At 38.5% G+C, this 25,381-nt stretch overlaps 4 protein-coding genes across 11 annotated transcripts; all 4 read left to right on the forward strand.

The window, feature by feature from the left end:
• Window positions 1–804: 804 nt before the first annotated feature.
• On the forward strand, window positions 805–6,172 carry LOC135608031 (UDP-galactose transporter 1-like). Its single transcript, XM_065100435.1, has 5 exons — window positions 805–1,241; window positions 3,192–3,441; window positions 3,545–3,752; window positions 5,370–5,601; window positions 5,674–6,172. Exons 1-5 carry the CDS (start codon window positions 1,131–1,133, stop codon window positions 5,896–5,898), a joined length of 1,026 nt encoding a protein of 341 aa, XP_064956507.1. The 5' UTR covers window positions 805–1,130; the 3' UTR covers window positions 5,899–6,172.
• A 1,219-nt stretch (window positions 6,173–7,391) lies between these two features.
• LOC135608032 (uncharacterized) lies at window positions 7,392–9,311 on the forward strand. The gene is made up of 2 exons (XM_065100436.1): window positions 7,392–8,464; window positions 8,555–9,311. Exons 1-2 carry the CDS (start codon window positions 8,060–8,062, stop codon window positions 9,152–9,154), a joined length of 1,005 nt encoding a protein of 334 aa, XP_064956508.1. The 5' UTR covers window positions 7,392–8,059; the 3' UTR covers window positions 9,155–9,311.
• A 4,676-nt stretch (window positions 9,312–13,987) lies between these two features.
• Window positions 13,988–17,509, forward strand: LOC135608033 (pentatricopeptide repeat-containing protein At4g21065-like). Its single transcript, XM_065100437.1, has one exon. The coding sequence runs from the start codon at window positions 14,423–14,425 to the stop codon at window positions 16,982–16,984; it is 2,562 nt and encodes an 853-aa protein (XP_064956509.1). The 5' UTR covers window positions 13,988–14,422; the 3' UTR covers window positions 16,985–17,509.
• Window positions 17,510–18,402: 893 nt separating this feature from the next.
• On the forward strand, window positions 18,403–25,362 carry LOC135586945 (uncharacterized). 8 transcript variants are annotated; one of them, XM_065100442.1, is made up of 9 exons: window positions 18,403–18,820; window positions 18,912–19,082; window positions 19,419–19,653; window positions 20,935–21,157; window positions 21,307–21,432; window positions 23,289–23,431; window positions 23,527–23,818; window positions 24,720–24,894; window positions 25,069–25,362. In XM_065100442.1, the coding sequence occupies exons 1-6, from the start codon at window positions 18,482–18,484 to the stop codon at window positions 23,356–23,358; spliced, it is 1,164 nt and encodes a 387-aa protein (XP_064956514.1). In that variant the 5' UTR covers window positions 18,403–18,481; the 3' UTR covers window positions 23,359–23,431; window positions 23,527–23,818; window positions 24,720–24,894; window positions 25,069–25,362. The 8 variants fall into 8 exon arrangements, with proteins under 8 accessions (XP_064956514.1, XP_064956515.1, XP_064956517.1 ...); XM_065100443.1 differs by having other exon boundaries at window positions 24,720–24,813; XM_065100445.1 differs by having other exon boundaries at window positions 23,527–23,591; window positions 24,720–24,813.
• Window positions 25,363–25,381: the final 19 nt, after the last annotated feature.

Genomic DNA, 25,381 nt, shown 5'->3' on the forward strand with positions numbered 1-25,381 from the left:
TTGCCTCCTTGGCCAAGGAATGGTTGCACTTGCGCCAAACTCCACCAACTTGTTGCAGCCCTTGCACGGCATTCAGCCATGGTTTCTTCTAGAGATGCTCATAGCCATGAATTCCATGTTTCTCGTGGAATGTGAGGCAGCTGTGACGAGAGAAAAATAATAAGGCAAGGCGGATGGCGCGCGCGCACACACACACACTCCATGCGAGGAGCTTCAACCACAGTGCTGCCCACAAAGTTGGGATCCTGATGGAATCTTAAGCGACTCCATCAAATCTCTCCACAGTTGTCATCCCCCTCCAAAAACACCTGCAATCTTTATTAGTTTTAGTTAATGAAAAATAGAGCTTAAATAATGTTAACAAAACTGAATCAAGATATGATGGCCTTTGGCAATTGCTGATTTCCTACAGTTTCTGGAAATGATTTTTTCGATTTTTTCAGAGTTTTTGAAACAAAAACAAAATCACAACAAAACCATTTTCCCCATAATAAATTTTGTAATGAAAGAATAAGAAGAAAAATAAAAAACTGCAGCCAGAAGAAGCCCCCATTAATAGTTCTTATTCTTTCCATTCCTTCCTGCTGCAGTTTCTCAGCGCTATATTGCGTTAATAAGACAAGCACCCTCCTCCAACCACCCATCTGTCTACCTGCCTCCTGACCCGGGTCCTATGTTGGCCGTTCGGAAACTTTAGTAACAAAGCAGGTGGGTCCCGAGTCATGGCGTAGCCGGTGGGGAAGGGTGTTTCTCGAGAGGAAGGGTCGGAGGAGACATAATATAACAGCATCATCACCCATGGAAGCCGCGCACAACACATGGAGAACGAACTCCCGCGACAGCTGCGTCCCTCTTCCTCTTCTTCTTCTTCTTCTCCTCCTCCTCCTCCCTCTTAATCCCACACGTATCTCTCTCTCTCTCTCTCTCTCTCTCTCTCTCTCTCTCCTCTTGTCTTCAAATAAGGATTGGGGTTCTTCCCAAGTGCGAGGAACTGCGCATCCGATCGCAGATCGAGGTGCCTTCCAAATCGCCGTCCTTTGATCGCCTCAGGGCGTCCCTTCTTGATCTCGCCTTTGGCTGCGGCGGTGGTGGATCCAGAGTGTTGGTGAGGGGATCAAAAGAGGATCTTGATGGAGGAGAGCAAGGTGTTGGACGGGAAGACGCTGCGGACTGTGCTGTCCATCCTCCAGTGGTGGGGCTTCAACGTCACCGTCATCATCATGAATAAGTGGATCTTTCAGGTCAAGCCGATTTGATTCTCTTCCTTCTCCTCTCTTATGTTTTACTTTCCTTGCTTTTCCTGGATGCCATGAGTTCTATGACCTTGTTTGGTGTTTGGCTGGTTTTCCTTTTATTGATTTGTGTTGATCGTCTCAAAAAGGTGAGATTTTTAGGCCACGATTAACGCGTTTGATGTGAATTTCCCTTGTCAATATGTTATTGGACGAGCCCTCGTCTCATACTGGTAAAGTCTGCGCCTTTTTGTGATATTTCCACATTAGGAAGTTGGTTTACCAAGCCTTTTGTTAGGTTTTATGAATAAATTTCTCTTTTCTCACCTCAGAACTTAGAATTGCAGGTGACGCAATTGCTTTGTCCAAGATGGGTGTTTTACAGGTTCAAATGCAGGTTGAAATTTTAATCGTTGGTACGAGGATCAATATATTAAGCAGAGTAATAAAGATAAATTTGATATGGAAAGTAATGAAACCTTTTTGATGGAAATTCTTTGAATCCAATTTTATGATTCTTGGCCTTCCTATTCTATTCTGCGCATCAAACACATGTACCCTGTGTGATGCAGATCTTTCTCCCTCATTTTCAGAAGGGTTTGTGGAATGGAAGAATAGGAATGCCAAAATGTTGAGCTAAATGATTTGTAGGGTAACATCGATTACTGCAGGTGGACTTGTTGCTTGGATATCACTAGCAGTTTGATGATGAGCTATGTACTTAATAGGGTTCTTAGATTTCTTTTTCCTTTTTCTTGAGGGAATGTGATTTGCATATGTTCTCTCTGCATTCCTATGCTCATGGTAGGTGCGTGTCTTGCCTACACTATCCTTAAAAGAGTCGGCCAAGAGTTGTCCTCCTGTGTAGCTTATTTTCTTTGTATACTGGAAACAACTTCACAACATAGAAGCAATTAAATTTCTAGTAAAGGGAAAGAAATCATGAATTTCAAACATTCAGCTAGAATTCATAGTATTTTCAATATTAATCTGGCATAAATTATGAAAATGAGGGCTGAAAGTGATGATTTGAATCGGGAGTTTCTTGATGACTGCTATATTCATTTACAGTGCATTCCCAGGATTATGGCTTGAGATCCTTCGGCTTCTTAGCTATTAGATGATAACCATACTAAGATATTGCAATCCTTGGACTACTAATCTACATTTTAGACAACCAAGTTGTCAGAAGGAAAAGGAGGTTTCTTGCACAAAATCGAGGTACCATTTTGTGTATACACAGCTACTAGCAGAATAATTCACATGATGAAGTATTTACTGGTAAAATGGTAGCAACAATATATAGATGGTTATTAATGTCGACATGCTGACCTACTTAGCCTTAGACATTACCTGCTTTCGAGACTTTGAAGGCCCTAGTCAACTTCTTGGGCAGTGTTAGTCACCAATCATCATATTTCATAACCACCGTGACAGAAAATCAAGCCAACTAATTAAATAATTATTGGACTAACAACCAATACTCTTGTTGCATGTTAGTGTTTATCTTGTCTCAGAAGCCACGTCTTTGATTAGTGCTGTACTGGAACATTGGCTTGCTGATGATATGATTGTCATTAAAATAATATGTTCTATTGGTTCCAAGACCCAAATACTAGATGGGTCATAAGGAAGCTATAATTCAGCCATTATGAAATTTGTGTTTGAAGAAATTAATAAATTTGTATTCTTATGATCATTAATTTATATTACTTACGGATCCAATATGAATGACATTTGTTTTATCATTGTGCTCGTTCATCATATCGTTGCCTTTGTTTCTTGGTTCACTATCCAAGCATTGCTAATTGCAATAGAAGTATTCGCATTTGCTAACTGAAGAAATAGCGAAATATTGCCTAGTTTTCTTCTAAGTTTCAGATTGGATTTCAAGTTATCAAAATATTGCCTATCAAAATATCAAAACATTACTAATATGATGACAAACTTTCTTTGCAGAATTTGGATTTCAAGTTTCCTCTAACAGTGTCATGCATCCACTTCATATGTTCTTCTGTTGGAGCATATATTGCCATCAAATTGCTTAAGATTAAGCCCTTGATTGAGGTAAAATCTGAAGATCGATGGAGGAGAATATTCCCAATGTCATTTGTGTTTTGCATCAATATTGTATTGGGAAATGTGAGCTTGCGGTATATCCCAGTTTCATTTATGCAGACAATAAAATCCTTCACACCTGCAACAACAGGTTGGTTTATTGTTTTCTCTCCATATGTTCCTGTCTTTAGTTTCTTTATCAGTATGAGATTTCACATAGCTTGTATCTTATCTGATTCATATGTATTTCCCAGTCATTCTTCAGTGGTTAGTTTGGAGAAAATTTTTTGAATGGCGCATTTGGGCTTCATTGGTACCCATTGTTGGGGGTATTCTTTTAACCTCAATAACAGAGCTTAGTTTCAATGTATTTGGATTTTGTGCTGCTCTAGTTGGCTGTCTTGCTACATCAACAAAGACAATCCTGGCAGAGTCTCTTCTTCATGGATATAAATTTGACAGGTAATGGTTCTTATTTGTGAATTATTAACTTTGATTTTTCAATATGACAAGTTGAAACTATCTTAAAATGCTCTTAACAGAGCTGATCACTTTTCTGTATAGCCCGATGCATGCTGCTTTTGGTCTCATTCCTGAAAGTAGAGAATGAGATACATCTTCTTATCCCATCCATGGGCAAGTTATTTGTGAAAAATGTTCTGCTTAGCCCTTTGCACGATATCTCATGTGGATATCTGATTGGACAATCAATCTCATATTATATTAGCTAAAATATAAACATTCCAGTTTATGTTTAATCATTTCATGGGTGTTGAATGTAATGAATAGTCTGTTACTACTATTTTTTAAGATGTTTTACAGTGTCAAATCATTTGGTTGTTGATGACTCACAAGGACTATGGTTTCTGTTATTCAAGCTTTTATTTCACTGGCACAAATTTCATGTGTCTTCTGTTCACTTGAAATTTCAAAGGAACCGATAAGACATTCCAGTCTATTTTTTGGCTGCACTTAAGTAACCATAGATGGAATCATTTTTGGTCTTGATCGGGATCTGTGAAAAAAAACAAGAACACTTCTTATTTGCACACTCATGTATGTGTCAGGCTCAAGGCTTAGTGGTTCTGATCAAAGACCTGGCTCAAACAGGCTTAGGCTTGAGCTCGAGAGAATGTGTTGGTATATACATATATGATGAGAACTTGTTTGATGATTCTGATATATTGGCAGCAATGATAATTTCAATATTCTTTTTCTTAAGGATTCTTGGTCCTGTTAATAAATTTTAGTGTGCTTTCTAGTCCACTATTCAATATTAATGAAAATTTCAATATTCTAGTTTCTAGCCCAACGTGAAAAAGCATCAGTTGAAATACCACAAAACTAACATGTACTATATGAAACATCACTATGAATATACATTTTCAATGTCATTCACATATTTGAATGAATGGTTATAACTAAGAGTGGTTTGCTCAGTGTGGATTTGCATGCCAATTTGCATAGGCTTTGACAAGGATGATATGTTCTCATGGCAAGAAAAATTACCTAACCAGATTAACTTTAAATTTGCTGAAGTTATATGAACAAAGAGCGTCACATATTTTTGTTTGATTGGTTGAGACTCAAGTCCATTTTAGGTAAGGAAGCACTTCTCTTTTAGAGAACTGATTTAGGCAGCAGTTCCAGTGAAAGGTAGTTTTCCTGTTCACAGATTTGTACAAGTCATTTTCTTTCTTAAATAAGGTGTTTCAATGGATTGTGAAAACCAACATAATGTAGGAATTTCACATTAGAACATGGTGCAGGCAGCTGGTTTGCAGCATCAAAAACAGAACTTGTTATTTAACTTCATTTGATATGGAAAAATGAACATTTTCTTCAAATGAAGTTTGGAATAAAATGACTGTCAAGTATATTCTAAATGGATGATGTTATAACATTCAACTTGCTGATAGAGAAAATCATGAATCATAATTGCTGCATTATCAACTGAAGTACTGAACTGCAATCATCTTATAGAGATGTTCTAGTTTAATGTTGTTAATACATTTGGCCGTTGTGTTTTCCTTTGTTCTTTTTTATCATGCTAAATTCGTTGCATTTTCATTTGTGTAGCATAAACACAGTATACTATATGGCACCTTTTGCAACCATGATCTTGGCTTTACCAGCAATATTACTCGAAGGAGCTGGCGTAGTGGACTGGTTATACTCACACCAATCTATTTGTTCATCGATGATCATCATTTTTAGCTCTGGGGTGCTGGCCTTTTGCCTCAACTTCTCAATCTTTTATGTAATCCATTCCACTACTGCTGTTACATTCAATGTTGCTGGCAACCTCAAAGTGAGTTACATCTAATTTCTGATCCTCCTCACAGAGTGTAGTTATTGTTACTAAATTATGGACATGATATAGGTTGCGGTCGCTGTGTTGGTTTCGTGGATTATTTTCAGAAACCCCATATCTGCTCTTAACGCCGTTGGATGTGCCGTGACCTTGTCGGGCTGTACTTTCTATGGGTATGTCCGGCATAAGTTGTCACAGCAACCCACTATTCCTGGAACACCTCGAACTCCGCGCACCCCTCGGAGTCTAATGGAGCTGCTCCCCCTTGTAAACGATAAGCAAGATAAAGCTTAGTGCTGCAAAAAAACAGTGGTTGATGGTCAATGCAGCAAAGAAAGAGCAAAGTTCAATCTCTCAATATGTTTGCACTTTCGGTATTCCTTCTGCCCCACATACAGGTTATAGTAACTTAAATGAATACTTCTTTAGCAGAATGATTCTTCGTAGTTGTTTTTGCTTTCATGACTTAATAGGGGAGATCTCTTGTTGCCCCTTGTTTCATATCTACTTTGCTCTACTTAACAAAGTTATGTTGATTGATAAATGCATTTGCATTGGTTTTCTTGCCTATGTTGCTTTCTGATATGGTGTAATTTTGATGTTAGAAGCCCTCTTAAGTTAATCCTATATCCATAGCTGCTGTCTTAGAGCTAATAATATGAGTGCAAACATCTATGATGGTTGATTGTCATGTAGCAGTAGATGCACCAAACAAGACAACTGTGGCACATGTTAATAATGGGGTCAGGGATTGGAGTAAAATGCAGCATTGAGAAAGAGGTAATTTTGTTTTAGATTTCTGAGAGAGGGATGTCTGATGTGTTTTGTTTTTCTTCACTCCATCAGTGCTGCTCCTCCCCTGCTCCTAAAACATGCTGCAATAATCACAAGAAAACAAACAGGAAATTAGTAGCCCAAAAAATCATCAGCATTCTGTCTCTCTTTGGATCTGGTAAGTCAATTTATGGCACAAGGAAATTAGTGTTAGGAAATCTTAAAAAGAGAAAATATATATGAGAAGAGAGACTGACAAATTAAATCTTGGTCTGTAATTTTCTTATTAATTTGAGAATCTCCTAAGTAGTGAAATTTTTTTATTTTTTTGACACTCATTTTTTCTGCTCTTCATTTCTTTTCTTTTATTTTCTTCCACTTTCTTTGCAAGAAAAAAAGAGAGATAATCTGAATATATATATATATATATATATATATATCCACACACACACACCAACAGAAGAGGGAGGACTTCTCATGAATGCTTCTACTTCCACATAATCATCAAATTTTAGAAATATGTATATATTATAAGAAAAATATTAAAGACAGACTGAAGCTGAGATCAACATCAAATTGAGTAGTCAAGAAAGGATAAGCTAACTAAAAAGATCATACATCATTGATGGTTAGTACAGGGAGGCAAGAGAGTTTGCAGGACTGGGGAGATCACAACCTCCACCACTACGGTGGTGGTGGTGGTTGTGGTGGTGGGAAAATACAGGAGGAGGAGATAGAGGGTGAGGAGGTCCCCTACATCATGGCTTTTCTCGGCCCTGCCACTCTAATCTACCAACACCATCACCCTGTTTTTAGCCTGCATGCTCTCCCCACCCTCATCAAAATTTAGCATATATAACACTAAAATCATACAAATATATTGTGACAAATAATCCCCATCGATTTCATGTTGAAACTAAAACTGATATGAAAAATATGTAGCATCGAATAAATATACGTAGCATCTTAAATTCCCAAGTTCTTCTGCAACTGTGTTTGGTCATCCAGCCGCCATTGAGATCTTAGAAGACCAACATGGTCTTCCGAGTTCTCGGTTCTCCCAAAAGCTCATGGGTGGTGGCTCCTCCCATTCAGCAAAGACATGACCAACACTGCAGCTCGTGCAGGTCAAGACCCACCTTGACAGCAGTAAATTAAGGAAGAACCATGGAGACATCGGTAGTTGCAGTACATGGAATCCCATCATTCCCTTGGTCGGACTGAAGCCCGAGCTTGGAACACTCTTCAACAGCTCATCATCACCGTGAACCTGCAAAAAAGGATTAGTGGTGAGAGCAAGAGAAGTTCTCGTCAGATTGGATTGTGATGAAGAAGGTCATCTCAGTGAGCAGCAGAAGAGAAAACGACATGACAGAGCCCAGAAGTAAAGGTTGTGCTGCTGCCCCTCCCCCACTCCACCCACCCCAACATGTAGGTGCTGCACCGAGAGGAGTTGGAAAGGTAGCACACAGTCTCGCAACAGTGGGTAGCCCCGGAAGAAGAGGGCAGCGCAACAGAGCTCATGAGGCTTGTGTTCCGAACTCCATCACTTGCTCCGCCCTTTCTGCCACTAAACAACGCGACATGGCAGATTCCTAATCATCCTTCTCCCCCCACAGGAAACACCCATCATTGTCCTCCAAGCATCCCTTTCAGCGGAGGGGAGCCGCGCATTTAAGCCATGCCATCGCCGCCTCCTCCCATCTCACTCACTCCGTCCTCCAGCACCATGAGGCCCTGCTCCAACTCCGTCACCAGCTTCTTCTCCTTCCTCTCCGGTGGCCTCGATGAGCTCGACCGATGCTTCGCGTCGAATGCGTTCATGTCGCTCCTGTCCTTGCAGCGCGCCGTCGCCCTCCTTCGGTCCCTTCACTCCCGACTCATCGGCCTGGTGCAGAAGCTCCACTTGCCCGCCGGTGAGAGGTGGCTGGACGAGTACATGGATGAAAGCTCCCGCCTTTGGGACGTTTGCCATGTGATCAAGCTCGGCATCTCGGGCATGGAGAACTACAACTCCCGCGGAGCAGACATGGTCGCCTCCCTCGAAGAGTGGCGCCGGAATCCCACTCCTCGCCTCGCCCTGCAGGTCCTGATCGGCTACTTACATCCTCCTACCTGCTGTTAACGTTCCTTCATGGCTCAAAGCCCTGACTTTTATCTGGTTTCCTTTGTTAAGGTGATGCGAGCGATCTCTGTTTGCCGGAGGGAAGCCATGAGATTGGACGAGGAGAACAGGGTGTTGGTGGAGACCAAAATCGAACCAGCTTCACTTCGGTTCGACGACGAGAGAGCGTTCACGGAATCCAGGCTCCACGGATTCAATGGCTTCAGAGGAGTTCTTTACGCGCTGAGGAACGTGAGCTCGCTCCTCTTGCTGATCCTGCTGTGGGGATCGGTCCACTGCTGTCCAGAACAAGGTGTCTCCGAAGAATCGACATTCTTGAGCTCGGGGTACGCTGTTTCAGTGGGCAGGCTGCGACGGAGGCTGGTCGGGGAGGTGGAAGAACTCGGCGGCCGACCCGGGATTCTCATGCACGAGTTCCGGGCGGCGAGGGCGGCGGCCGAGGAACTGAGAGAAGAGATGGAGAAGGCGGGGACGGAGGGAGGCGACACGGGGGCCACGGCAGGGAAGCTGAAGGAGAAGGTGGAGGGATTGAAGGGGTGGCTGGGGACGCTGAGATCTGGAACTGAGAATCTCGTGGCGCAGCTGGATGACTTGTTTGATGAAATTGTGGAGGGCAGGAAGGAGCTATTGGACATCTGCAGCCACCAGTGAGCTGAAGGTAGGCAGAAGCAGCAACAAGAAGAGGTCAGAGGAAGGAGAATTCCGGTGATCAGCTTCTTCTTCTTCTTCTTCGTCTTCTTCTTCTTCTAGCTTTGTTTGTTTGTAGCAGCTATTGTTCCATTAGTATACAAACAATACCATTACCAGTCTTCTTCCATGCAAACAGAAGCAGGATCACAGTAAAAACAACTCGAGAGACACCATGGTGAGTGAGAGAGTTTGATTGTGTGCATCATGTTATAGCAACGAACGGATCTTTTCTTCTTATTGTGCTTTGCTTTGGAAGGAACCCGTCTGTGTTCTTTGACTGGGTTCCTTTGTCATCTTCTTCCATCAGTGAAGGCTGCAGGCGAGGAAGAAGAAGGGGATGGGTGGGGAGGAGATTCCTGGGCAATTGAGTGGACAAGGAGACACGAGGACGGTACTGGTGGAATCTCGTTGTCTGCTGAGAGTGATGTGGGAACGGATGGCAACCGCCATGGAAAAGGCTTCTGGACGGGACCAGCCGGCACAGGCGACTGTTCCTGCACTCTCTTGATTGCTGCTGCCAATATTACTTCAGCAGCAGCGGCAATTATTTAGAGAGATGCGACCAAAAAGAAATCCTTGCTCAAAACAAAAAGAAAAACCTTTCAACATATCCATAATAATAATAATATATATATGTATAATTATTTAAGCATCTAAATTTATTTCATATTTGATAAGATTAGATTTTGATTTGGTGATGACATGTTTTGATAAGATTATATTACGTAATTAGATCTCTTTAATATTTTAATCTTTAAATTTAAAAAAAAATATTGAGATCATTATAATTAATTTTTTTTAGTATATCGATCTTTATATTTAAAAAAATTTATATTGAAATTTTTATAGTTATGAAAGTTAAATATTTAACCTCATTTATCCTAAACATCTTTTTGCTTGTGGTTTTCGTGTCATTTGTGATATCGATAAGATCTATCACCATGTTATTTTCGTCGATCATTTATACAATAAAGATTATTTTTTTATCATTATTATCATATGTTATATTCTCAGTTGATAAAATCGACGACATCAAGATAAATAGGATTAAATATTTTATTTTTATAATTATAGAGATTTTAATATAAATATTTTAAATTTAAAAATTAAAATATTCTAACTAATAGAGTAATATAATTTTATTATTGAGCCGTGTTATAGTATTCATCTTTCTTTTAATAGAACTGGATTGAGACACCTATATTTCTCACTGTATATTAATTAATGAATATTTATATTTATAAAATTATAATCAAAATTAGCTTTTTTAAGGACCTCGTATGCTCCTCCTAATTTGAACTTAAATTCGATGAAGAAGCCCTCTAATCCAACTTAAACATCCACAGTAAATGAATGAGCCGAAGTCCGAAATCAGCGTGGAAGCAAGTGGAAGACACTGGATCCGACAATACGTCGAACACCTCGGGATCTGATACCGGACGGAACTTACAGCGGAGGAAGAGCTGGAACTGGAGCTGGAGACACACGGAGCAGCCGGTGGTGGCCAGCTTTCGCAAGGGGGGCAGCAGCAGTAGCACTGTGGCTCGCTCATAGAGACAGAGGTACGGTGATCTCAGCCCACCTCTTCCTCCTCCCCACAGCCACAAGCTGCGCTGGCTCTGTCGTCGCCTCTGTTGCTTGCCTCCTCTTTTCTCGCGCATCCGCCATCGTGAACAAACCGACATGTTTTTACCTTTTCGCACCCAGTAAAGAAACCTGTGCAAGCCAGTAACTGTCGTGATGCCATGGAAGAAAGCAAAACACGGAGACAAAGCACAAAGAAGGGAGAGAAACGAGGGAGAAGGAAGACGGCGTGGATGAGTATCAGGGAGGAGAGACACAGAGCTAACCATGGATGCAAAAAAAAATCATATATATATATATTACTTGACATAAGTAATTTTCATATTAATTTATATCAATTTAAGTTCAGCGTGCTATTATAATAAACGCAAATCAACTGATTGTTTAAGAAAACACTTTAAATATGTCAGGATAGTATTTGAGTATTAAGAATATTTCTAATCTTTTATATTTTTATTTTTTAAATTAGAATTAACTGATGACAGCAGTAAGTAATAACTGAGTTAGGAGGGGGACATGGATGTCAATTTGAAACTTATAAAGAAGGACAAACAACTAGTCTCCGAATTTTACAAGGATTGAATTATTTATATATTTATATACAAGTAAATTTCATATTTATCTCTATCAATTTAAGGTCAGTATGTATCCTTTAAAACCTAATAACTTATACACTATTATGATTAATCCAAATCAACCAAGTCTTTAATGAAAACACTTTAAATATGTTAGAATAGTATAGTATTTTAAAAAAAATAAATAAAATTATCAAAATATTTATCAATTAAATCGGCTAACACTTTAAATATGTATGAGTATTAAAAATATTTTTATAAATTTTTAATTTAATTTTAAAAGGGAATATATAGAGAATTTGATAATTAATTTTTTTCCAAAGCCATCCAATCCTTCGAGAGAGTGTCTCGATCGCATATTTATGGTTGACCTCAATTTTAACTAAAGGTTTCAACATGCTATCATCATATGTGGATGTGCCAATAAATCACATGTGTGATACGTTACATAATTTTTTTTCTTATCTTTATTATTAGTATTATTTTACTTTATATTATCTACTTGATAATGTTATGATGTTTTTCATAATAGGAATTGGATCATGATAAAATCATAATAATGATATCAATTCACTTATAAATATATACCGTAAATATTATGTTATTTGAGAGAGACATCGAGATAGTCGGACGGACTGATATGCTATATAATCATCCATATGATAGAGACGATTGGTCTCATAGTCATTTATGTGATGACACTAAGGGTACAATCCAAGTGTTCATTTGAAAATGAGTTCATCAATTGATCCGCTCACGGAATACGAGATCGTGAATGATACCTCGTCGTCAAATAACGATTTCCTGGTTCAAATTATGAATTTGATATGTAGACTTGAGACACAAAAGATGTCATGTACGAGTATTTTACTTTTTGATACTAGACTTGTAGGTCTAAACGTTCCAAATCTAGCATGGTCGATTATAGAGAGTGGTAACCAACCTTACGATAGCAATTAAGTATCAATAGAGGATCATGTGCTCTCGGTGTCATGAGAGGAATGTCTCATGTGCTCTCTTTCAATTAAATCTCTAGTCACAATTATTCAGATTGAGATAAAAAAGAGTTTTATGGAAGAATCCGATTAGAGCAAGACTCGAGTATATTCCTTATATGCTTGATAGTACTATACCTGATATACGATATTTAGGATATTAGAATGATAAGATACTATAGATACACGATAATTGAGGATAGACTAGTCTAATAGATTAGATCTCCCAATATCGTTTGAGAACTATGAAATAGTAATATAGTATGTTCATAATCGCTGAGTCAAGTGAATTGTCATGTAGATAATGATTCATTCGATTAGAAGAAGTTCTAATATGTATGACTCACGACCAGCTCAGTATTGAGCCTAAAGGGTCATACACATATAGTAGGTGTTGTGACGAGTAGAGGTATGAATATGAAATATTCTTCGAGCCCATATCTTATTAGATATCCAATAAGCCCTTGTATTATTAGATTGGGTGAGACTCAATAAGAGTAAATAGTGATTATTGGATAGAGAGACTTGAGTAGTTGGATAGAGATCAATATCCAATACAATAATATCTATTATGGTTAAGTTGATAAGAACTTAAATAGGATGGAACCAAATAAACATATATTAAACCCTTTTTGGCTACACCTCATATTCTATCTCTCATTCTCCTCCTTAATCGATAGCCCTATTTGAGGTTTGTGGACAATAAGAAGGATTGGTCCCTTGTTGATTTTGGCACGGTCTTATGGTATACAAAGGAAAGGAAATATCATACTACGAAAGAGGAGCATCGTTTGCTGTGTTGATCACCGCTAAAGAGAAGGACATCTGACCTTCTTCATCTAAAAATTTCGATATGCGATTTTGATGATATATGATCTCCCCTAGGTAAATAATCTCAAATATATTATATGATTTTTTATTTTATAATTTTTTTACACACCAATTTTTGCACAACAATCTAATATTAAATCTTTGAAAACCTGTTTTATTTTTTATCCTTCTATTATGCATGTGATACTGCATATAATTTCCCAACAATCTCAACCAGCAAATAATTGAACTAATCATAATCCAACAATTGTCCACATATTATAAACATTATTAATATATTAGTTTAATATATCTAAAAAAATTATCTAAAATAGTGGACAATTTCTTTGGATAAACTTTTTTTAAAAAAAATCTCTTCTTTTTAATTTTTTCAAATAGTATTCTTATTTCGAATAATATCCAAAATATCTCTCACTAATCCAATAATATATTACAATAATTTGGTCATCACAATAAAAATATTATAAAATTTATTTGAAAAAATTATAAATGATATAAATTGATTCATAATTTTATTCAAACCAATTTTAAGCCTTAAAAAGTTTGGTACCATAATAGTACATGAATAATGACAACCAAAAAGATATAATATGATGTCACTTATAATATTTTTTTAATAACTTTATAATGTTTTCAATACCTCAACAAAAAATACTATAATACTAGTGAAAAACAATATAATTGAGATAAATAGAATCAAAACACAATAAAAATCATTGGATATATCATACTAGGGTTCAAATATTTACTTATAATAATTTATGAATAATATTACTAAAACATAGATAATATTACTCAAACAGAGATAATGATCTATGAGCAATGATAACTAAAAAGACATCATATTGTATCACTTACAGTATTTTCAGCACCTTAATAAAAATATTATAAATAAGTCAAAAGAAAATACTGTGATGATTTAAAATTGATGAAAAAATTGTCGAAAAAGGTTAATATTATTGGGGTTGTGGAAGGATATTTTGAGCATTATTGAAATTATGGGATTTCATTTAGAAAAAAATAAAACAGGGAGTCTTTTGGGAGAAAAAAAAGAGAAAAAAAATGATTTTTTAAAAGAGAAATTACCCCAAAATATTTATGTCATCATTTATAATAACAAAACCAAATACCTAATAGACTTAATCTCACTATAACCTTAATTCTGAGAGTTCACACCTTATCTTTGCCTCTCAGCCATGTGAAGTCCCACGTAATGAGACTTGCTCACCCCCTACCTTTGTCCAATGGCCATGGCCACTTCGCCTGCCCTCACCCAACCATTGCCTTCTCCTCCCACCAGACCACCTCCTGCCACCTCCACGAGGACACCAGCGCCCACTAACAATGGCAGGTTAGAATTGGGGAGGTTGATGCTATCTCTGGGGGACTACGCCTTGAAGCAGAGGAAGAAGACCCCTGAAGAGCATCGAGCACACTACAACTCCGTCATCTCCCTCTGCATCGCGAACAGGGCGCTCCGCGAGGGGCGCCACCTGCGATCCCACATGGCCCGAATAGGGTACACGCCTGGCCTGTTCTTGGACAACCAGTTCATCAACCTGTACGCGCGGTGCGGGGAGCTTGACATGGCCCGGGAGCTGTTCGATGAAATGCCCGAAAGGAATGTGGTGTCCTGGAACGCCCTCATCTCCGGTTACTTCTCCAATGGCCGTCTTCTCGATGCGTTATTCCTCTTCTGCACCATGGTTGAGGCAGGACCTAGCCCCAATCATCTGACTTACTTGACTGCAATCCGAGCTTCGGTCGGCACAGGGAGTCGTGAGCTCGGGAAGCAGATTCATGGGCACCTCATGAAGGCAGGTCTCTTCGCTTGTGTCCAGGTCGGGAACTGTTTGATCAGTATGTACTCAGAGTTTGGAGAACCGGAGAATGCTGAATCAGTGTACAGGAACATGGTTGAGCGAGACGAGGTCTCATGGAATTCCCTGATTGCATTGCATGTCAAAAGCAGGTCTCCTGATGACGCATTGGCTCTTTTAGTGGACATGCAGAAGGAAGGCTTCACTCCAGATGAATTCACATTCGGAAGCTTGCTCTCATTGACGGATGCAAACATCATTACCAAGCTACATGGCCAGATTGCTAAGAGGGGGCTGGCTAACAATGTCTTTGTAGGAAGCGTGCTACTGGATGCCTATGCCAGGTCTGGGAATCCACGAGCTGCAAGCTTAGTCTTCAATTCCATGCAGCTACCGAATGCTGTCACATGGAACTCGGTTATCTCAGCATGCTTCGGGAACAATATGGTGCAAGAAGGTCTGAAACTATTTCGGCAAATGGGTGAGCAGGGTGTGCTGCCAGATGAGTATACTGTCTCCATCCTGCTGAAGGCGGGTGCTACCTGTTTGTCGATAATTGTTGGCAAACAGCTTCATGGACTTGCAATCAAAATGGGATTGCACGCAGATGCCTTGATCGGAAACAGTCTCATTACGATGTATGCGAAACATGAAGAGGTTTCTGACTCCTGGAAAGCTTTCAGTAGTATCACAGAGCCAGATCTTATCTCTTGGAATTCCATTGTCCAATCTCATGTTCAGAATGAGGAGCCTGAACAAGCACTGACACTCTTTGTAGAAATCAAGGGGTCTGGTTTTGAGCCTGATGAATTCAGCTTTGTAGGTGCCTTAGCTGCTTGTGCTTCTCTGGCCTGGTACCGAACTGGAAGAGAAGTTCATGGTGACCTGGTCAAGAGAAGCCTGGCACCAGATGCTTTTATCGGTAGCGCACTTATTGACATGTACGCCAAATCAATGGTCATCTCTGATGCTAGGGAGGTTTTTAACAGAGTTGAACATAAGGACTTGATCACCTGGAATGCGATGATTTCTGGGTTGGCACAAAATGGTTATTTGGATGAAGTACTGAAACTGCTTTACAGGATGAGAGAAGAGAACATCAAGCCAGATAATTTTACCTTTGCCAGTATTTTTGCAGCATGCGCAAATGCCATGGCGATGCAACAGGGAAGACAGGTCCATGGTCTGGTCCTGAAATCAGAACATAAAACAGATGCAGCTGTAGCCAATTCACTTATAACCATGTATTGCAGAGCAGGGAACATAAGGGAAGCAAGAAAGGTTTTCTCTGAGCTTTCCGTCAAGAACGTAATATCTTGGACAGCAATGATTGGAGGTTGTGTGCAGAGTGGTTATTCGAGGGAGGCTCTTGAAATCTTTGAGCAAATGGAGATAGCTGCAGTGAGACCAAATGCCAAAACCTTCATTGCGGTATTGACAGCTTGCAGCTATGCAGGTTTGAGAAGGGAAGCTGGAAAGTTCTTTAAGATGATGGAGACTAAATATGGGATTAGACCTGGATTTAATCACTACTCTTGCATGATTGACATTCTCGGGCGAGCAGGAAAATTAAAGCAAGCAGAAAATTTGATAGAAGGAATGCCTTTCGAACCAGATGCACTAGTATGGAGAATATTGCTGAGTGCTTGCAGAATTCATGGTGATGCTGAAAGAGGAAGGAGGGCCATGGAAAAGATACTGGCCCTTGAACCTGGTGATTCTGCAGCTTATGTGTTGCTCTCTAATTTGTATGCCTCCTTAGGCAACTGGGATGGAGTTGAGGAAGTCCGACAAATGATGAGAGTTAATGGGGTGAAGAAAGAACCAGGAAAAAGTTGGCTTGAGCTAAATGCTAAAGTCCATGAGTTCATGGCAGGTGATTCTTTGCATCCACAAAAAGAAGAAATATGTTTGAGGCTGAGAGAGTTGCTCAAACAGATGAAGGATGAAGGATATATTCCTGGTATAGAACATGCTGTAAGATAAGAGGTAATTATGGAATCATTCTGTTAGAATTCTCAGCTATACAGAATCCCTTTGTAGCGGCAACAAAGATGAAGAACCTGCAGGAGATCTTGACTTCTCAGAATTGAAGTTAATGGGGTCATGCATTAGACTGACCACCCAATAATTCATGTTTAATTGATCAAAGTTGTTTGAGAACCACAGAGAAACTTATGATGCACGTTAGAGCTACATTAAAGACAAAAGAACCTCAATTTTCAACTTGAGATCTTGAGAAGGGGAAGATCCAAAGAGAAGCCTGGCAGAAAACTTGTGACAAGTTGGGAAGTGCAAAGAGTCCTAGAACTAAAACTATTTCAAATGTATAGCATAAATTACTAATTTAGTGATCAAAATAATATTGATGAAAAACTAATCATTGTTTTTACAGATTTTACCTTAAAATAATTGGTGGTTGTGGAGTTTTATTGGTTGTACATATTTTTACAAAGACAACAGTTTTTTGTCAATTTATATAAAAGATTCTCTATCTTACATGGATCCTGAGGCTTAAGCTTTTAACTCATGTTTCTGTGATACATGTAAATTGCTATAATACAAGTTTCTATCATACATGTTGGTTGCTATAACTCAAGTCTTGCTTTAGCTTTTACTCATTTTATGCTCTAAGACATTGATCCAAACCTTGGAAACTATCATTTTTGCTAACTTGAGTACACTAGTTTTAGAATTATACTCTTGTGGATGATTCCAGTTCCTTCTTTTGTTCAATATTATCCATTTAATAATTCAATCTCATTAATGGAAACTTTTGTTTCCACAAAAAAGGAAACAACAAAGACATGAATCATGCATATCAAATTGTTGCATCATGAAGTTGCAATAACATTCCAAGAGCAATACAAGGAACCTATGAATCACATCATATCATTCTTCAAAAGATATGACTAAATTAAATTCAAATCATCTAGAAGTATAAATTAGTTTTCTGTTGATTACATAAGAGAGTACTCTCAGAATTTACAAGTAATTAAAGATGAAAAAACTCCTAGTGAAGACCCAAAACAACAAAAGAAAAAGGCATATGAAGAGGAGAAAGATTAAGAAAGTGTTGTTTACTTTTTTATTTGGATAAACTGCTATTTAGAAATTGTGCAGTTTCTTATAACTGTTTACCTCAGAGGCTGCGCAGGAAGACTATGGTGGTGCAGCCGACAGAAGTTGGTGGTGGCTGAGGGTGGTGCGGTGTGGGGGAGCAGTATGAGACTGGCCGGTGGCCGGAGCCCCAGCAGCCGCCTGGTGGTGAAGCGGTGGCCACAAGGCAGTGGCGAGGCTACTAGCTTCCGGCTGTTGCAGCGCATTACTGAGCGATCGCGACTTCTTTTCGTGGAATGAGAAATCTTGACCGTTGAAATGATTGAGATTCGTGACAGATCCCCTGGGGGCAATTGGGTCCCGAAGGACGGTACGAGGCTCGATTGGTCGGTTAACGTTCCGCGGAGGAGTATTAGGGGATTGATGGCGGTGGCGATAGCGAACGCTTTCGGTACTTCCCAACAGCTCCGCCACCGTCCTTCGGGACCTCCCAGCCTACCCCGTTGCCCCTTTGCCGGACGGTGGAGGCTCGCCATCTCTTCCCACGATGAGGCCGTAACGGAGAAACTGTGCCTGCTGGGTGCAGCGGTGGCGTCCCAGTCGGTGGGGAATTCCAGCAAGCAGCTTGCGGGCAAGCGGAGGGTCTTCTTCTTGGACGTGAATCCCTTGTGCTTTGATGGGTCCCGCCCGAGTCTCCGCTCCTTTGCGCGATGGCTCGACCTTTTCTTCTCCGAAGTTAGCCTCCGGGATCCCGTCATCGCCGTAAGCCCAACTGTCTTGCCTAATTCTTGCATAGGAATTATCAAAATTGTAACTTTTAGGGGTGAATGAGGAAAAAAATGCTTCTTTTAAGGTATTGGATGGAGAAGAAGGGAATGAGTATCGGAGGCATCTGTTGCCATCATATAAAGCACACAGGAAGAGATACTTGAGGCAATCGCGGGTATTGCGGAGTGCTCATGATACTTATCAAAGCACCACCGAGTGCAAAGTTATAGACGTTCTCCTGAAGTGCAACGTGCCGGTATGTCGAGAAGGTTCTCTTTTGTTAAATTAGATTGTTAATTTGGGTGCTTATTCAGACTGAGACTGTTGAAGGGACTGTATTTTGAGTTGCCATTTTTATTGTTCATTCAGTCGATTGCAGTTCCATCAGTCACGTAGTTCTCTTAATGGCTCCTCTGGTAGTTTATAGCTTGCTAGTGTAAAGAAAGGAAATTACATAAGTTCGATTAAACTTATCATGATATGAGACCATAATCAAGATTATTGTGTTTTAATTTACTTCTATCCCTAGAATTCTGCTACCAGCAAATTGTTTGCTGCAAAATAATAATTTCCAAGTTTTTAAGCAATGCAGGTAGTCAAAGTTCATGGATATGAGGCAGATGATGTAGTGGCAACATTAACAGATCAAGTTTTAAAAAAGGGAGCACGAGTTGTTATTGGGTCTCCTGATAAAGATTTCAAGCAGTTGATATCTGAAGATGTTCAAATTGTGATGCCCATGCCTGATTTTGGTCGATGGTCTTTCTACACATTGAGACACTACATTGATCAGTACAACTGTGATCCAAGTTCTGATTTGAGCCTTCGTGAGTACAAAATATTACACTGTTTCCATGACATTGCACATGTTCTATGTATTTTATATGTTATGGAGAAAGCTGTTGATGTTTTGTCGTAATAGTCATAACCTGTGATTTCTTTTTTGATATGTATGCTTGACATTGCATTAATGAGGTGGTAATTCATATTAGATGGTGTTCCATCTAGAGGGATCCTAATTTAAATAGCTGGCAAGAGTTGGTTGTCATTTCCCACTGTATTAATAATGAACCTTTTTGTGCAAATCTACAGGAACTTCATTGTGCATTCTTTTCTGTATTTTTATGCTGATCAGTTTATGTGGGCGTGTTCCATGATAAATGGACTTTATAGAGCTTCAACTTATTCTATAAATGCTCTTTTTCACAAATTCTCTTTCTATTATGTTCTTTCCTCAGTGGATAGGTATTGTTTGTTCTTCAGGTAGTTCATGCCACTGTGACAACATTTTTAATCTTTTAGTTCTGTTTTTTTTTCATGTTAATTTATGATGTTGTCTTCACATCTGGAAATAATTATGTACCTCATGTGTGAATTAGCTATGATATTACATATAAGCTCGATTTGATGCTTAATCTTTCTGTCCAACTGTTTCAGCTTTCATAACTTGTTCATTGGTGCTTTACTTCACAAATGAAATTTAACTGTATTTTTCAAAATTTTACCATTCAAGCAGCAATTTATACATGGAACATGTCTTTGCATTTCTCAAACCTCATCCTCACACACACACACACACACACACACACACACACACTTTATATGGGTTCATATTATTGGTAGGTTAACAATCAAAATGAGCATTTACTTGTAACTGTTATTTATTTTTTGACCTTGTGAGCATTTCTATGGTTGATACTGCCAGAAAGTTTTATATCTCTTGTCTGGCTGCTGCTTTTAACATTGTGACCATGAGCATTTTAAGCCCAAATGAAGGTGTTGTTATATCTTTCACTCTCCTAATTGGGCAGTGGGCACTGTAAGCACTGCCTTCCATGGATTGTCAGTGAAAAATGAAAGGTTCCTTTAGCTTGGTCTGTTACTGTATATCTTTGATTAAAGTGGTCAATCTATCTGGATTTGACTTATAAATTCATGTTATCCATCCCATAGCTTATAGCAGAATCACTTGTATGGAGTACCTCATTAAGTGTTCAACTAGATCAATCATCACCACATGGCATTCAGAAGCTGCTTCATGTTACAATGCAACTTTACCTGTCCAAGGTCTTCATCATTATTTACTGTCTAAACTTGTATCCACATAGGGTGTTTCATCGGTGATGAAGTTGATGGTGTTCCTGGGATTCAGCAGTTGGTTCCTGGATTTGGTCGCAAGACAGCCCTCAAACTCTTGAAGAAACACGGCTCTTTAGAAGATTTACTTAGTGCAGCTGCAATAAGAACAGTAGGCAAAGACTATGCACAAAATGCACTCACAAAATATGCTGATTATCTGAGAAGAAATTATAAGGTTCTTAGCCTAAGGAGGTATGAGTTTACGGAAATGTCCTAGATGGAATAAATGCTATCTGGCTTTGTAATCACATGATAGTTTGTTAACCAGTTAAAAAGATATGCATAAACCTTATGCATGGTTATGAAAAGTAATTGATGTCAATGACTTTGTTTTTGTTTAGGGATGTTAATGTTCAGCTTCAAGATGATTGGTTATCAGAAAGAAACACTAGCAATGACTTGGTAATCTTGTCAAACTTTCTCAGAAAGTTGGGGGAAAGGCCTGAAGGCCAGAAGCTAAATAACAGGCATGTCTTTTTTTAATCTTATCTTCCAAAAGTGATGAGGTTTCCTTTAAGTTGATTTTTCCTAACTTGGTTGTGGTTTTCCCAATGCTAAAGACTAAAGTAAATTTAATGTGTATAACAACATGATTATTTGATAATTGTTATCATAATTTTATCTTTTAGCATTTAATTAAGTTCATAAAACAAGAAATTTCTTTGCTCTTAATAATATAAATGAGTGGCTCTTCTGGAAAAGGTTAAGATTTCTTTCCATTTTGTTTCATTAGTTAAGGGATGTTGTATCTTTTTTAATCACTTTAATTTAGTTTAATATCTTCTCCCTCAACATTTTTCCTCTACTACCTTCTCACTTCCACACCTTTGTTACTGTATCATTTTCTTCTTTCATGACATATTATTCTAAGACTTAGTAGTACAGAACAGTATATCCCATTTATAGATTATATTAAGAAATAAAAACCCTTTAATAGCCATCATAGAATTGGAAGAAAAAAAAACAAAAACAAAACCTAAGTTGACATTTTGTGTAGATTGTTGGAGATCAGCATACTGAGGGAATTCGCCAGCCAATCAAGCTGTGGATCAAAAAGTAATCCTTGACATCTAGGGTATATTTTAGTTAGATAGTGAGTGAACCATGATGCCATCATAATGTGGCTCTTCTCTAAACTGGATGACTAGGGCTTTAGTCATAGAAATAACCTTTTTGCTTAAAGGGGTAAGACTACAAAGTTTGATCCTTCCTGGTACCCCATATTGGTAATAGTCTTGTGCAATGGTCCTTTTTGGTAGGATATCCACATAACTGTCTGTGTAGAGAATGGAAATGAGTACATTTTTTCATATGACCTATGAGTTATTAGATGTCCTGATGATAACATGAGAAATGATACAACAATTGGCAGCACTTATGGCTTCTATGGTACAAAGAGTCTTTGAATGAGTACATTGATAGTATACTGAAGGTTCTTATATTTTTAAAAGGATGAAAGTCTGTTCTTTTTTGTTGTTAGTTGGGTCTTGGAACTTTGTTGAAAAACATATTGTTCTGATTGTTTGTGACATTACCATTACTGGACTTCAATGCCACTGGGATCCATTTACATTAGGAGTAGTTTAAGAATATGCTTTCCAGATTGTTATTAAGTAGGAGGAAGAGTATGGATGAGTAACAGGGGACGTAGAAAATTGTATTCTGCCATTCCTTGTGTTTAATTAAGTATACCGAAAGAAAGTCTGATTCTATATTTAAGCACATTCATAGCTATTTCTTAGGAAAATTCTTCTTTCTATGTATCATGCATCTTCTAAACTTAATTATATGAGCTAAAATATATGAGAAGTAATAATTATTCATCCTAAAGTTTTGAGCATCCATTCTTTTGTAACCCTTGATGCATGTAATGCATGATGAATGCCACAATTGTGAAGAAGTTTGACATGTTTATTTCCTCTGTAATACTTCATCCCACATTTTTTTAACATATGATAGAATTATTACATGTGATGCATGTAATCCTTGATGAATGCCACAATTGTGGAGAAGTTTGACGTGTTCTCTAAATGTCAAATCCTGTGAGACACCATCAGTGCAGTGCAAGCTTTCTTATTTCAGATGCCAACTCTGATGAGCCTTTTCTGCTAATGATGGTGTTAGAATTTGTATGATAAAAAGAATGACACTTTTGCAGATATTATGGTTCTGCCTTTTGGTGATCATGTTTTCGTAAATAAATTTGATGATGATATCTTTCTTCTCTATGCTTTTCTCAGTGAAAATTATTGGCTATGAGTAAAAGGTTGATCAATTTTCATAAAGGTCTAACTTCTTGGTAATTATTGACTTTTGCTACTAGAGAAAGAAGCAAATCCTTTGAGAGCAGAATCTCAAAGGGTGATCGATCTGTATATCTCGGTGATGGTTGAGGACGACAACTGCTTGACCAAGCAGATATTTTGTTTGGTTTCCAGCCTAAAGGAAATAGCTATTCATGCATTGGTAAGAAATTGATAGTTCGTTGCTTACATCGTCTTTCCTTTTTTATTTGTTTATCCATTTTGTTGTCATAATCTTTAAATGGAACATGACAACAGCATCAATGATGTCTTTATGCTGCCTTCTTCACCGAGATTATACCTCAAAGGGAGAGTTGTATCAGGTTGTGCTTCATGCCTATATATGAACTTTTTTTGCATTTCTGCACCATTGACCATGTCCGTAACATCATCTGCCTTCCCTGACCACTAGTGGAATGACACACGGTGGGCCTCTGCGACAAAGCATATGCGGAAATTATTTAGCCTATATTCATATACTGCACAGTGTTCAAAGGGTTCAAACTGTGGAGCCCAACTAAGACATCTGCCCTCAGGACTGCTTGCAGAGGTAGTCTGAAGTGGTTTAGCTGTCCTTGAATACTAATTCTTTGAAATGGACCAGAATTATTTTGCTTTGTGGTTACTTCCTCAGAAAGAACATTTCTATAAATCTTTTTTAATTATGTAGACTGGCCCAGGATCGAATTATTATTGATGATTAAGGAGTTAAATTGCTGATGATGTGGTAGGAAGATGAGTGGAAGTGATTAATGTTTGGGATGTTTGTGTTGGTCATCCAGAATGAATGTATCCATTTCACATGAAAATTGCTGCAAAAACAAGATTGTTTTCTTGTCTTAATAAGGTCAACACTTACTGTGATGTGCTCTGTCAAATGATGCATATTTTTTTGTAGGTTCCTTGTTGATTAATTAAATGTTGTACACAATATTATGGATCTGATTGGTTGATAAACATACTATGTGCTGGTCGTTGGTGTTGACCATATGCATACATATTTTTAGTGATTGTGTTCACTAATTTTGAACTTGCAAAATCCTGTCATTTTCCTGGAAATGATCAAATTTGGTTCAAAATAGTGTTTGAGATTAGTTTCTTAGTTCTGATCTGCAAGGTCCAGACATGCTATCTAGATATTGTAGGGTAGAACGTGTCATAGTTCTTCAGTAAGATTAAACCTGTATATCCTTGATACAATGGTGAAGTCGATAGGGCACAGAACATGTCATAGTGCTTTGGTAAGACTAAACCAGTCTATCCTCGATACAGTGATGAAGTCAATATAAGCTCAATTTATGGGGCATAATCTCAAGTACAATGATAAAATCTTACTATCGGAAGTTTTTTCTCATGTTGTTTTTGAGATGCAACATTATATCTATATATAGAGGATGTTTTTGAGATGCAAACCTTGATATTCACAAAAGAGCAACCTTATCATTGTGCAGGTGCTAAAGTTTAATAAGATGACACTACTGGATCAGATGATAGGTGGAATCTGAACACTGATGAGGCTTGTTCCTTGTACTGACTCAATTCCTGGTGAGTATCCATGCAACATGTGCAAGCTCTTGAACAGAATAAATGATGGTCATTCTACTTTACATCGGAAAGACTCCATGTGTAAGCATTTATTCACTACCTGAATGGCTGAATTACCTTACTCTGAAAAAAAAAGAGTTATGAAAATAAAGTTAAACTACCTGAAGGACTTGAATTTAGTTTGCCACTGGATTTGTTCAAGCAATTTTGAGTGGCACAATATCTACCAGCTGAATTGTAGCCTCTTGGCAACAGGTGAAAGCCACATGAGGTGTTTTCACTTTCTTGTCTTCAGTTCCAACTCTTGAGACACATCACATGAACTGGCAGATCTCAGAAATGTGGAGCTTTAGTTCTGCTCGGAGCTCAAACAAGCAGAATCATGTTCTTTGAGCTTATAAGAGGACATGAAGGTGAGGTTTGTCCCAAATCATTTAAAGCAGTGTACTGATCTGGACATGGAAGAGTTCCAGGTTGGTGTAGAATGAGCAACTTGGTGACTTGAATTAACATTGAATTCCTAAGTAGTGTCAGAGATTTTAGCAGCTCCTTGTGATGTACACAGCTT

This window comes from Musa acuminata, chromosome BXJ2-3, assembly GCF_036884655.1.
Source record: "Musa acuminata AAA Group cultivar baxijiao chromosome BXJ2-3, Cavendish_Baxijiao_AAA, whole genome shotgun sequence".
NCBI classification, from domain to species: Eukaryota; Viridiplantae; Streptophyta; class Magnoliopsida; order Zingiberales; family Musaceae; genus Musa; species Musa acuminata.